Source organism: Chaetodon trifascialis, chromosome 10 (assembly GCF_039877785.1).
Source record: "Chaetodon trifascialis isolate fChaTrf1 chromosome 10, fChaTrf1.hap1, whole genome shotgun sequence".
NCBI lineage: Eukaryota > Metazoa > Chordata > Actinopteri > Chaetodontiformes > Chaetodontidae > Chaetodon > Chaetodon trifascialis.
In genome coordinates this window covers 27,784,737-27,798,288 of record NC_092065.1, presented here as the reverse complement: position 1 = coordinate 27,798,288, position 13,552 = coordinate 27,784,737, and the positions used below count along the sequence as shown (strand labels likewise).

Here is a 13,552-nt window from a genome sequence, read left to right as displayed (position 1 = left end):
CACTTCAAGGTGTTTCTAATATTCTGACCCAAAAACAATAAAGGGGAACACAGTTTGAGTTCACCTCGACATGCAGAGCGTAGCGCCTACCTTTAACCAGCTCTGTGCTGCATGTAAACATCCTTTATGCACCAACAGCACTACAGACAATACAGACCAACGAACAGATTTTATTTGGCTGAATTTAAATAGAAAATATTCTGTGCTGCCCACACGCTCGACAAGCTCAGAAAAAGATGAAACTAATGTTCATCACAGCACCTCCAACACCTGCCTGCACACCATTTCAGCGGGTTTCCCAACAAGCAGCACGCCGCCGCGACAAAGCAGAGCTCAGCCTTTGTTCGGCTGCTTGTACCAAAACATGAACCTCAGTCTGGGATCTGTCACCATTTTAATCGTTTCTAACGATGTGCCCAGCAGGTCAGAGCAGAGACAGGAAGAAGCTCGGAGACGGTGAAAAGCCTTCAGTGTTTCAAGTTTTCACTTTGCTTTCATACAATGTGAAATGACTGAAATGAGAGCAGAGGGCTGAGTCCGGCCTCACGCTGCAAACGTTCGGCTGTGCCGGGATTTTCAGGCCCGCACTCCCCCTCACATCCTCGCCGCGATGTGTCGTCACTCTCAGCATTCAGCGCACTCCCACTGATCCGCTGTAATTCATTTTATTCAGCCGAGAGGTCTGTGTAGGTGAAGAGAGAGGCCGGCGCTAAGTGCTCGAGAGCGAGAGGTTTCCCCGTTTGAGTCTCTGCAATGCATGCTGGACTTTCTGCTGTGGGTGTGCGAACTGGGAGACTGTCCTGACAAACAGCTTAAAATAACCAATGCTGCCACGTTCGAGAGGAAAGCAGGAAACAGCTCGAGTTTCTCAGACCACACAATTAATCTAGATGATTGATTAGCAGGCCACTGTTTTCAGAGCTGATTGGTTATTTGAATCATTGATCAAACACTTCAGACGTCTGCGCTTTGAGCTGTCAGTTCGCCAGCATGCTCACGTTTATCACGCATGTTCACCTTTAGCTTGTCAGCTAACGTTTGCTAATTACAGCAGCGACAAATACAAAGTACAGCTGAGGCTGATGGGAGTCGTTTTGATTTGGCCTTAAACAGAAGAATTGGACAAAGGAGGATCAACAGCTGGACAGACGGACTGAGAGACAGGCCAACCGACAGCCATGATGCTAGCATGCTACTTGGCCAAAGTGAGTATTTTCTGCTGTTTAACATCACTGTAAGCTGTCTGAGTCTGAATCTCTGCAGCAGGAAAAACATTTTGAGCTGAAAACAAGTCGCTGCTGAGTTTGGACCCAGAACACCAACGCGGTGAATGAAGGTGCTGCAAATTTAATGAGTTCTCTGCAGCTGGACAGCAGCAAAAAAAAAAAACAACAAATCACCCACACTGAGCTTGTGAGGCTGAAAACTTCATTTATTGATTTATTTGTTCACTCAACATTTCTGTCGATGTCCCAGTTCTTCAACACCTTTTTACTTCTGTACAATAACCAGCATCAATGCACATGGAAGCATAAGAGCACACGGCGTCCTCGTGCTCCCCGTCTCTTCCCCCTCCAGCCCCACACGCCCAAGAAGATGATAATAATAATAAACTTTATTCATAGCACAAGTGCAACAAAGTGTTTAGCATAAGATGTAAGAAGAAGATGCAATAAGTATACACACTTCACGTGTACCTCAGTAAACTTCTTAAATTCACGCTGTTAAATTCAAACCACTTAAATTCTACTTCACCGTCGTTTTGATGCACTTAAATTTAAACTACTGATGTTTCTTGGATGCTTTTAGTTTCACACTGTTAATACATTTTCTGAAGCGCAACCTAAGTTTCTTAAACACCTCAGGTACTCCGTGTACTTCAGTATACTTCGATTACACCAGAGTACATCAGTGGCTACAACACTGCACGCGTGATGAAGCAGCAAAGATACAGCAGGCGTTCCCACAGAAGACTTAGACGGTTTCTTTATTGATCCCAATTTAGGAAATGATTGTGTTTTAATTTAAAATGCAGTCCTTTCAGCGATTGTTCTGCAACCAATGAGGTGATACCAGGTTAAAATCTACAGACAGAAGGTGACGAAGCGCCTTCTGAAAGAAACTTAAAGGAGCAAACTGGGATGAGGCTCTGCAGCAGATCGACAGAGCGTCAGTGGTATCAGCGAGGCGTCTGCACAGAAGCCTGAAGGACGCCGAAGACACTGAAGACAACCAAAAAAGCTTCTGTCCTCGGGCTGGAGACTCCTCCATTCATCCTCTGCACTCCGACAAAAACAGTGTCATTATTTATTCATCTGGTTACGTTTAGTTTTCTTTTGTGAGCAGCATAAAGGGAGCACGAGCTGCATCGTTGCACGGCCCCGCGCTGTAAAACGATAAATAAATGAACCCGTTAAAGACGGCAGCGAAATAAGGATTGTCAGGAGACGCTGAGGAGAAGAGGCAGCAACAGGAAGCAACGAAACACAGCCGAGCAAAAGTCTCCTGTGACGTGAAGGCGAGGTTCAGTTGTGCATCAGGTCATCTGAGGTGCTGATGTCCTCACCCCAACCCTGCTAAACGCTTCCTTCGTCTTCGTGTTTCCTGGTTGGAACTCCTCTGCTCGACTCGGAGCCTCGAACGCTGAAAGTTGTCAGAGAACAACGCGCTCCGACCGAATCGCTGCAGTTTGTGTTGACTCCGTCGGACCGGAGATGATCCAGCTTTATCCTGCTGAAGGTCGTTTCTTCTGCGTCCAGTCGTGTGTTCAGGAAACGACTGAGGCTGGAAGTAAAACAGCTTGTTTGTTCCACCGGACTCAGGCACAAAGGATCATCACTGGATCACGTTTTACTGTCCAGTCCTTCGTTTCATGAGCAAACACTGCACCTGTGAGTCTCATGACACTCCCATGAGCCTCAGCTTTACTCTGAACCCACTTCGCCATAATTAGCAAACGTTAGCATGATGGCAAACACGCTAAAAATGATACCTGCCACCGTCGCTGTGAGCACGTTAGCATGCCGACATTAGCACGGAGCCTCACAGAGCTGCTGCACGGCTGAAGACTCTGAAGTCGATGTCAATCACACAGATGATTGACTGATAATCACAGCTGATGATTCATTTCTTCCTGATTGACTAATTGATGAATCAAACAGAACTATTTTACGTGATTCTGTGATTATTTTAAACACGATCTGTTGATTTTTCAGCATCGACTTGAAGCACAAAACAACACAGTAATTGTTTTTCTGACATGTGGTGATAAAGCAAAGACTTCATCTCCAACGAACATCCATGTTTAAAACGGCCGCGTGCAGTACAGTATTACAGTCACTGTACTGCAGTGTACTGTGAAGTACTGCTGACTGCAGAGTTTGAGCTGACTGAGGGCCGTCTTTGGCCCCGGGGCCGGGCTGACTCGCTGTCTGATGCTCTTCATGGAGCTCCCTGCTCTGTGAGAGCCCTGCTGAGACATCCTTTCACTTCCCCAAGAGGAGGAGGAGGAGGAGGAGGAGGAGGAGGAGGAGGAGGAGGAGGAGAGGTTACATAACCCTCTGAGAAGAGCTCCGTCTCAGGGAATCTGACAGGGGAAGGAGGGATGACAAAGGAGGACGGAAGTCGCCTCCAGCAAATCTGCAGCCAAAATTCGCGCCCACCACCCACCGGAAAAAAACAAGCCCCCAACATCAGCAGAAGTAGCTCCTTATAGCAGAGGAGCAGGAGGAGATGGTGTTTATCTTGTTTGTGTAATGAACAGCTGCCAGGGGATTAGATGTGTGGAGGGAGGGAGGCGTGGGTCTCCATCAAGAGGGGGTTTCTGCCGTCCTGGTTTCCCTGCTCGCTTTGTCAGATGCTTGGAAACAGGACAAAAACAGAAACACCGGGGGAAGACTGGAGGCTTCCAGCGTTTGAGCGGCAATCACACAAAACAGGTGGGAGTTTCCTCATAATGTCGTGAAAAACACATTCACTCGTTTCTATTATTGGCTGCTTAACTCTGACCACTTGAACCACGTTCTGCGTTTTCAATCAGAGAAGCTTCAAGGCTGCAGATCGGAGGATGTTCAGAGATGCTGCAGAGCAACGCGAGACGAGGCCAAACGTTTCCTACCGGAACCAGAACGAGGCTCCGTCCGATGGCAAGCTTAGAAAAGCCATTTTAACAAAAGCACACATTATGAACCCGTATGTCTCTTCAAACGAGGAAGCTACATGCAAAGAGAGTAGAAACTGGACTGATCTCCAAAAGGCATAAAGTTAAGGATGAATCACTCTCTTCAACATTTTAGGCAACATTAGTGCATTATTTTTGTTTTCTGGAGAGAAAAAAGGAAAAGAGGATCATGCAAAAGTTTGGGGAGCCTGAGAGATTTGAGCTCTCAGAACTTTTAGCAAAGTTTTGACCTTAATTAGCTCCACAGCGCTGTGGCTTGTTCGCAGTCATTGTTAGGAAAGTGCTGCAAAATAAGCTTAAGAAATACTGTGACCCCTCAAAGCCTGTCCCAACAATCAGCAGCCTGGGCTCCTCTAAGCAGCTGCCTGCACTCAGAAAAATAAACCAACGGATGTCCACAAAGCAGCAGAAGGCATTAAGAAGGCCGTTTCTCCTCAGTTTGTAATGTCATTAAGAAATGTCAGTTAGCAGGAACGGTGGAGGTGAAGAGAGGACTGCTCGGAGGACTGAGAGGCAAATTAAAGCTTCATGAGGATTTAGCAGACTCTGCAGTGGTGGAGCAGATCTACTGCAGCAACACTCACAAAATCTGAAGTTTGCAAGCTTTGGGCTGGTGTTACAGCGAGTGGACAGGAAACATTTCACTGGCGGAGGGAAGAAAGGATTCAGTGAAACACCAACAGACTCTGCAATCAAGCATCACACCGTGTGTAAAACAGCTGCAGGTGAAAAGAGGACGGCTTCAGGATAATCACCTGAAACACCCACTGACGACCTCAGCGTGCAGGACGACCCCAGAATCTCAGAAAAGAAGCCTTTTGAAAGGAACAGAGGGTGGAAATCTCCAAAATAAGCCCTGAAAGACCCTCAGCTGGCTACAAAAGCCTTTACAAGCTGTGATAGTTACTTCAAGGAGGTGCTGCTAAGCACTGACCATGCAGGGGCCCAAACTGTGGCTGCAGGCCCTTCTCCCTTTTTGTTATTTTTAAACTGTAAAAGATGAAAATAAAAATGTAATATTGCTGGAAATAGTACAGAAAACTTTAACTTCATGCTGTTTGGAAACCCTTTTTATTCACAGCAAAACAATTCTCGACCAGCGGAGCCCAAACTTCCTCTTACGTCGTCTCGCCCGGGTCTGACAGCCATCCACTGCGTCAGCTTCAGGACGTCTTCTCTGTCCACCTGTCGGTCTCTAAGCAACGTGACGTTTGCAGACGGAAACGTCCAATCGGCTGCAGGTTAGCACTGCGCTGTGGCGAGGAGAGGACGCACCGCTGGACGAACAGACTCACTGACGGGCAGACAGAGGTTAGCCTCACTGGCTAGCTAACAAGCAGCACAAAGAAAGTGAAACCCAACGTTAGACAGCCAATCAGCAGCGTTCCTAGATCCTGGCACGAGCTCGCTTCATGCTCATTGGCTCACTGATGAGATTTTTCTCCTTAGCTCCTGAAATTTGGTACGAGTGCAAAGTGAGTGCCAATAAAGTATTGAAGTTTGGCACCCAGCGCTGGTCGCAGGCTGTGACAGCATTAATGTTTCACTCCTTCATTCAAAGCTGTGCGGAGCGAGCTGAAGGCTCCACAGGTTTCTGAGGCGGCGGCGGCTCCTCGTCCAAACGACCGAAGTCGGGCCTGAAGTTCTGCAGAAAAAGTGCTTTGAAGTAACTCAGCAAATGCTCTTTCCAGCGTGGAAGTCAAACCTTCGCAGCTCCGGGCTGCGCTCTGCTGCTCTGCCTCCCTCTGCTACCGAGCGCACTTCAACCAAAACTCAGCTGCAGGACTCTGCTGGTAAAGATCTTAATCTGCCGTCTCAGGCTGTGCCTCTGCACAGAGGGCAGGGGGTCGAGGCTCGGCTCGGCTCTCCAGAGGTTCAAACTTTCCAGGATGCTGCCGTCCCCCGTGCGTTAATAAAAGAGTTTTAACCAGGCTGGCTCAGATTTCTCTGTTCTGTTCACAATTAAAAAGAAAAGAAATAAAGAAAATGACTATTGACTCGGCCGCTCTCCACACGGTTCGGTCGAAGTCCTGCAGGGATCAGGTCAGGTTTGTAGCCCTGCAGGGAGAGTGTGATCAGCCGCTTTCTCGACTCGAAATGTAAATTATTCATTAGAGCTAAGAATGAAAGTGAGTCACCGAGCTCTCTGGGAAATAAACATCCTGTGTTTTATCTCGACGGCCTCCGGAGAAACCCGGGCTGCTTTCTGCCTCCTGTCGGATTCACAACACATTTAATCTGCTCCTGGAAGATTTCATCAGTACCAGACGCTTGTACAATGAAATATGAAAAGCCCCGCGAGACACAAGATCGACTATTATGTATCTACACACCTCCACCACCAAGACCAGCTCAGAAGAAAAAACTGAGACAAGAAGTCTTCTTCTTCAAAGCGTGTCCGTCGCAAAAGGCGGACAAGATAGAAGATCCTCGATGCAACGAGCTGACAGGAAGCAGCAAAGCTCATTCAGGCCAACATTTAAACTATGTAAACAAGGAAAGGCTCGATGTGGCACGGCTGGTTTCTCTGCTTCAGGTGCTCTCCAGACTTCCCCCACAGCCGTCAGGGTGACGGTCAGAGAGGACTCACTGGTTCTCGAGTGGTGGCTTTAAGGTTTCAGGGCTCTGGACAGTCGCAGAGAGCGCGAGTTCACGTTAACGTTTGGATAACCCATGCAGTGACGTCATCAAGCTCATGTCAGCTTTACTCACAGTAAGCTTTCTCAGTAAGCTTGAGAGAGTTCAGAAAGATGGAACATGTACGATGGACGGATCTGTTAGCTGGCTAGCTTCAGCATAAATTCACGCATTTTAACGATAATGACGATGAAGCTGTGAAGATCTGATTCATTCACTGGTGTTTCTGTCAGCGTGACAGCTGATAATGTCTTTAAATAATTACTTTAATTGTCTATTCTGACTTCTTTGATACATCTAATTTATGCTTTTCAAGTGCGCTGCGTGTCTTTAGCCTACATTCAGATAATTAAACCTCCTTAAACAACAAAGCAAAAATAACAATTATTGATGTATAAGGCTAATTTTTTGGTTAAAACTGGTCGTGTACTGTAATATTACGAAGTTTGAAAAAGTTAAAAAAGGGGCTGCAACCAAATAAAGTTGGAAACATTAAGCCTGAAGCTAAAATGAATAAATAACTAATGATAAATAAAAGGCAACAGGTCAGTTTTTCTGTCATTTCTTTTAGTTAAAGAGGTTGAAAAGGTCGATTAGAAACACTGAACCACGAAAAGAACGATGACCAAAACGTTTTGGTGCTCGTCCAATCGCCTTCCTCTGCTGTAAGGTGACTTCCTGTCACGTCACGCCGTGCCGTCACACACACAAACGCCAAACGCTCTCTGGATTCTTCCCCCACGCTGAAAAACAACTGGCGTCTTCATTAATGTGTTTTGCATGTTGGCATCACGAGGCCCGCGGTGAACCCGCCGCAGGCTGAGCACGAGCGCGGGCCGACGCTAAGCACCGGCTTGCATCATTAACTCCTCCTCCGGAGCCGCCGCGGCCGGCGGGAAACTGATTCACGACGACGCCAAAGTCTCTGTGCAGCGTGGGCGAGACGAGGCTGAGAGGAAACAATCGTCTCCAGCTGAAGCTTCACCTTTAGCTCCGTGTTAAAGGGCTACAGCAGAGCTACAGCGGCTACATGGAGACAACAAGACCTGTGATTGGTCAGCTTGGACGGCTTGTCTTTACACCTGGAAGCTTCTGACGGCAGCGGAGGTTGTTGGAGCTGATTATGATGTTAAGGAAGACAAACAAAGCCTCAGGTATTGTCTCCTTTCAGTAAACACGTATCTGACAAAGACCTCTGCAGCAAACCTTCACCGGCCTCCATCACAGCCAATGAAACAACAGGAACACAGCGGCGGTGCGACGGCGGCGGCGGTCTCCTGATCAATAATCACACAATGAGGTGACACTGAAGTTACCTGGATGTACTCTGGTTATAGAAGTACACAATTGATTCAGTACTATCGAGCAGCAAAAGATTCATTGTCATCTGGGACCAAACTTTGAAAACCTCATCAGCGTCGGTGAGCCAATGAGCACTCAGAATGCTTTTACTAAGGTCTACTAATGCTGCTGATTGGCTGTCTAAAGTTAGACTCACTGACGGCACGCAGGAGGGGCTTCATTCAGCTCCACCCACGCTCCACCTCTTTGCCCACCTCTGAATTAGTCAGGTGGAGTCAGGCGCCGCCAAGATGGCGGCGGCGGAAGCCGGAAGTACTTTCATTATTGGTTAATCTGTCATTTATAAATCTATTAATTGTTCATTAGATGCCAGAAAATGAGGAAAACGACGTCTTTGGGTGTCTTGTTTTGGTTGATATCGGCGCTTTCGGTACCAACAGGAACACTTCGGTTTGTAGATCAGATAAAACATCAATCAATGAAGCATCAATCAATGAAGCATCAATCAATGAAGCATCAATCAATGAAGCAGCAATCAATGAAGCAGCAATCCGCTCCTTTCCAAAAGCTACGTGGACTCTGTATCAGCAGACATCAGCACATCCGGACGAAGCTGACGAGGACGTCCCCAACATGGAGCGAGTCTTCGCTAACCAACAGTGAACGTCACGAGCCGACCACTGAGGCCTGACAAACACCTGACCTGCTTCATATTCATGCTAACTCAGGTGGGAGCGTCCTCGTCCCAGCTGCGTGGACAGTCAGTCTCTCTTCCTCTGCAGCTCCTGCAGAGCTCCAGAGCGGTCTGCTCAGCAGGACTCAGGGGATTCAAACCGGCAACCCTCCACAGAGACCCGCTCACCGCCACCGCGAGGGAGTACCGCAGGATGAGAAACTCCACTTCCTCTGCGACACGGCGGATCGATGCCACGCTCTCCAGCCTTTTAATGAATCACACGCTGATTACTTATGAATCGACGCAGGGAGAAGCGCGGCTTCCAGGCTCAGCCGGAGTGGAAATAAAAATTCAGGCAGAGGCCAGTTTCTCCTGCTGGAGCTCAAGTTTCTGTCTAATTAATGCAACACGGGTTCCACATCCTGAACTCAAGCTCGCACACAAATAAACTCCCACGTCTGCCTTCTGTCTGCAAGGACTCATCACTCAGACAAACACGCTCAGTTCTTATGAGCTGAATGAAAACTCCTCGTCTGCATGTTGACATCAAACACCGAGACGCTCGTTAACAGGCTTCCCGGCGGCAGCAGAACATGGAGGTTCTCGTGAGTGAGAGCTCGCGGGTCCGAGCCGCCCTCCGGCACAGCCGAAGCTCATTCATCTGAATCTAACGTGGACAAACCCGGGAGAGCTATTCACCGCCTCAGCTGAATGGCCCTTGAACGCGATGCAGCCAAGGACGGCACTTCACTGCATGCTGCAATCCAACGCAGCCAAGGCAAAGAAAAAAACACACAAAACAACTTCAGACTGAAGGCAATCTCATATTTTACCACACGGACAGATTTCCCCTCCTGAGCGAGGCAGTGATACTCAATCAGTGGTTGAATCCACCAGCAGTGAGGCAGCATCATGATGCAGGGGTTTATGGAAAGTGGATTTTAAGAGGAAGTGGGCTGAAATGAATTTTTCTGTTTCCCTCAGTTTCTGATTTGATGAGAGCTGCATGGATAGATAACCTGGTTTGAATGGTGTAATGCTGCTGCTGCTGCTGCTGCTGCAGGGTGGCTGCTTCATTGATGTTTTGTTTTTGTTTTTTTCAAGACAATTAAAAAAACTGCAAAGAGCACGTGCCTAAAACACCGATGATCTCAGCTCCCGCGAATGTCTTTACATCTACACCAGATTCTTTAAGGATTTCGATCAATTTAAGGTTGGCCTGAGGAGTACGAAGCCTTTACGCACTGCACAAACGAGCCAAGCACCCAGCATTAAGGAAACCAGTGGAAGTTGAATTCGGCATTCGTTTTATAAAGTATGCAGCGCTTGTTTACGAAAGACTTGAACTGCAGGCTCACAATGGTGCCATCGCCCTCCGCGCACTGTTTTGGAGCAGCAGCGACGTGGAAGCAACAGGAGAATCAAAGAGAAAAGAAACTGTTTTGGTGAAATAAGTGATTAATGGAGGATCACATATATGCCGAATTAATCGGCGTCTCGTTATGATTCAGAAACATTTAACTTTTGTTGTTTCTTATCAATACACTGCTAGGTAAGAGGGTCAGCTTTAAATCGACAAATTTCCAGTGGAAGTTTAGCAGCGGCACCCTCGACACCACACAACAGGTGTATGTGGTGTCAGCGTGCGGCGCACTCACCTTCTGCTGCCGCCGGGCCATGTCGGTGGGCTGCTTCGCGTTGAACGGGTAGGCAATGCACCGCAGGACGAACACGTAAATCTGAAGTTTAATTTTTCTCTCCTCTTCCTCCTTCTGGATCCGCTCGCGCTCCCTCCTCTCCTCCTCTTCACCTGTAGCGCTGTCGTCTTTTGCACCTTTGCCGCGGGTTCCTCCAGGTGCGGCGGACTGGCGCTGCTGGCCGCCCGCCCGGCTGTTGCTCCCGCGTTTCCCCGCCGAGGAGGCGGCCGGTTTCCGCGGAGCCTCCTGGACAACTTCTGGGTCGGACTCCCCGCCGGTGTCTTCGCTGGAGGACGGGTCCAGCATGGCTCAGCGCGCAAAGCTCCGGTTCAGCCCGACGGAGAGACAGAAACAACTGTTGAAGCTTGAGTTTGTTTGTTTTAGTCGACGTGGCGTTAACGGCTGCACTTTACCGGCCGACGCTCCGTCCCCGCTGCAGTCGGTGGAGGAGCCTCGACCTCCCGGGAACGTCGTGTTTTTGGTGGTGGGGGGTGGAGGGGTGGGCGGAGTTTTAACGGTTAATATTTGGAGGTTGTCGCCGCGTGCCTTTCGCTCCGTCTCATCGGAGATGAGCGTTGGAATGGCAGCGCGCGCCCGTCTTCACCGGCTGCCGCGCGCTCCAGCACACAGGTGAGCAACCTGTCGCTGCGCGGAGAGGACAGCGGCCGTGAAGAGGTCTCACTCTGTGTGCGTTTCAAGAACCCAAACAAGCCCGTGGAGCACGTTTCAAAATAAAAAAGACAGTAGCCTTACAGTTTGTTTCCAGGATCAATCAAACCGATTCACGAGACCTGTTTGATTAAAGGTATCCTCAGAGGAAAAGTCCTCACTTCTTCACACCAGAGGAGGTAAACAGCTGAGCGTTGGCCCTTTGCTTCCAGACAAACTGCAGCAGTTCAACACATGGAGCCACTTTTATTTAGAAAGTCAAGGACTTTACAATCTGCTCAGGACTTCTGATCCTCAGAGCCTCCGTCTGAACGTGTTTCCTGCCTCCACTGATCAATGAAACACTTCACTCCAAACTCTGGTTCCTGTTTTCTGCGATGAAAGCATGACGGAAGCCCCGCTGTGTGACACCTCCTCCCGCATAGACGATCTTTGACCTAAAACTGCAGCGACGTGTTATTCACAGATATTTTATCATATTACATTAATACTAATGTTAATGATAAACTTTGCTGTTTGTTTGCAGAGAAAGCTACAACTGGAAACCCTGAAGATCATCATTAAAAACCTTCACAGCACCAGCAAATCACACAAAATAAAAGACCTTATTAAGACTTATTAAGCTGGAAAATACAATTTATGGACAAATTAAGTCATAAATTACAGAACACAGAGGACACACCAGTGAAAGAAAAGCAAACGTTAAAAAAAATACAAAAAAAGTTTATAATGTATATGTGTGTATGCACATAAATATAATTTTCTTTCCTTTAATCTAAAACTTATTTGATCACTCAGACCCAATGAACTCATTGTATTTATTGTTTGTTCAGTTACTTCTTATTCAGTCGTTTCTGTTTAGATATGATCGTTAGTCACTGCTGAACTTTCTGTGGGTTCATGAATGAATGTGGCTGCATGTGCTGCTAAAAAGATTAAAGCATGAAAAAATATTTTGTCCTCTTATGTTAATGAGGGTGGACAAAATATTAGAAACACCTACAGTTCAGCGTCCCTCACGCCAACAGACGCTGAGCATTTCAACCTTCATGAAGAGAGAATTTCCTGCTGGGCTGCTGCGTTGGCCTGAGTTTGATACTCACACTGTATGTTTACTGCATGACAACAGCCTGTGATTAGAGGCTGTGACCTGCAGACACTGCGGCCACTAGAGGTCAGTGTTTCACTGGTGTGTTTTACCACTGATGAGTCAAATTAGAGAGAAATGCAGGAAGAGTTCATGGAGCAACAAAGGTGTGTGTGTGTGTGTGTGTGTGTGTGTGTGTGTGTGTGTGTGTGTGTGTGTGTGTGTGTGTGTGTGTGTGTGTGTGTGTGTGTGTGCATACACACAGTACAGGCCATTAAAAACAGCTTCACTTGATTCGCTGCTTCTGCTGCAGCTGCTCCAGCAATTATACTGTACCAGTGTACTCAGAGTGTGGGAACAGTGCATGCACAAAGCTACACGGCTAACATTTCATTACATTACATTCATTTATATCAAACTTTATTTACAGCTCTAATAAATCGACAAAAACAAGGAAGCAACATGAAAATGCCAAATAAGACGCTCATCGTTGACATCTGCAATAAATAGACACATCTATATAAAATCTAACATGTTTAGCAGCCATCAGTTTTCCAGCAAAAGACTTCAGTTGCTTTAATTTCACCGTAAAATTCCTTCTGTAAAGATTTTTCCTGTTATTTCCTTTGACCTCTTGGGGGCAGCAGAACGAGCTGAAAACAGCTATAAAGTAGCCGTGGCTAACGTGTTAGCAACATCCGCCTACTTCAGCATTCGCTCTTTTTACCTCTGATTTGGTCTCGACCAGCTCTAGAAAAACACCTCTTAGCTGCTGTGTCTGCTGTTTGGAGCAGGCCAGGGGTGAACAGTGGATTCACTTACTTAAACTGGAGGAAATAGAGCTTATAATGGGGCTATTTTCAGTGGCGGATTAATCGATATTTGGCGCTGTAGTGAGTGTTTGTGGCAGAAGGACGGCGTGAATAAACTACAGTGTGTGTGTTCATGGTAACTGAGGATCATCACAATCATGTGAGACTGTGATTTTAATCATGATGAATTTTACATTACAGCTCCGAGTTGAATTTTAAACGTAAAACTTGTTACGATCAACAGGTTGTTTGCAGTCTCGTGACGTTAAAGTCAGACGGAGGGCAGGAAGTGAAAATCGCAACGGATAAGATGAAGGAAAGTCGTTTCTGTGCTAGTTTAGATGAAATTACAAGAGAAAGGTTCAAACAGAAAATCAGAACATATAGGCTAACAACTTTCTTGTTAGCGGTTGGTCCATGATGTCAGTACCAAGGTGCTCTGGGATGACTGTTCGTAGCTTTTATTGTCCTGTGGATTAGCCGAGCAAAAAA

General features: G+C 47.2%; 1 protein-coding gene across 1 annotated transcript in view; it reads right to left on the bottom strand.

The window, feature by feature from the left end:
- cadps2 (Ca++-dependent secretion activator 2) overlaps positions 1-10,944 on the bottom strand; it is a 150,564-nt gene extending 139,620 nt beyond the window's left edge. Inside the window, exon 1 of the mRNA XM_070972496.1 lies at positions 10,454-10,944. Coding sequence (XP_070828597.1) covers positions 10,454-10,798 — 345 coding nt within the window. The 5' untranslated portion in view covers positions 10,799-10,944. The remainder of the gene's footprint in view (positions 1-10,453) is intronic.
- Between the last annotated feature and the right edge of the window lie 2,608 nt (positions 10,945-13,552).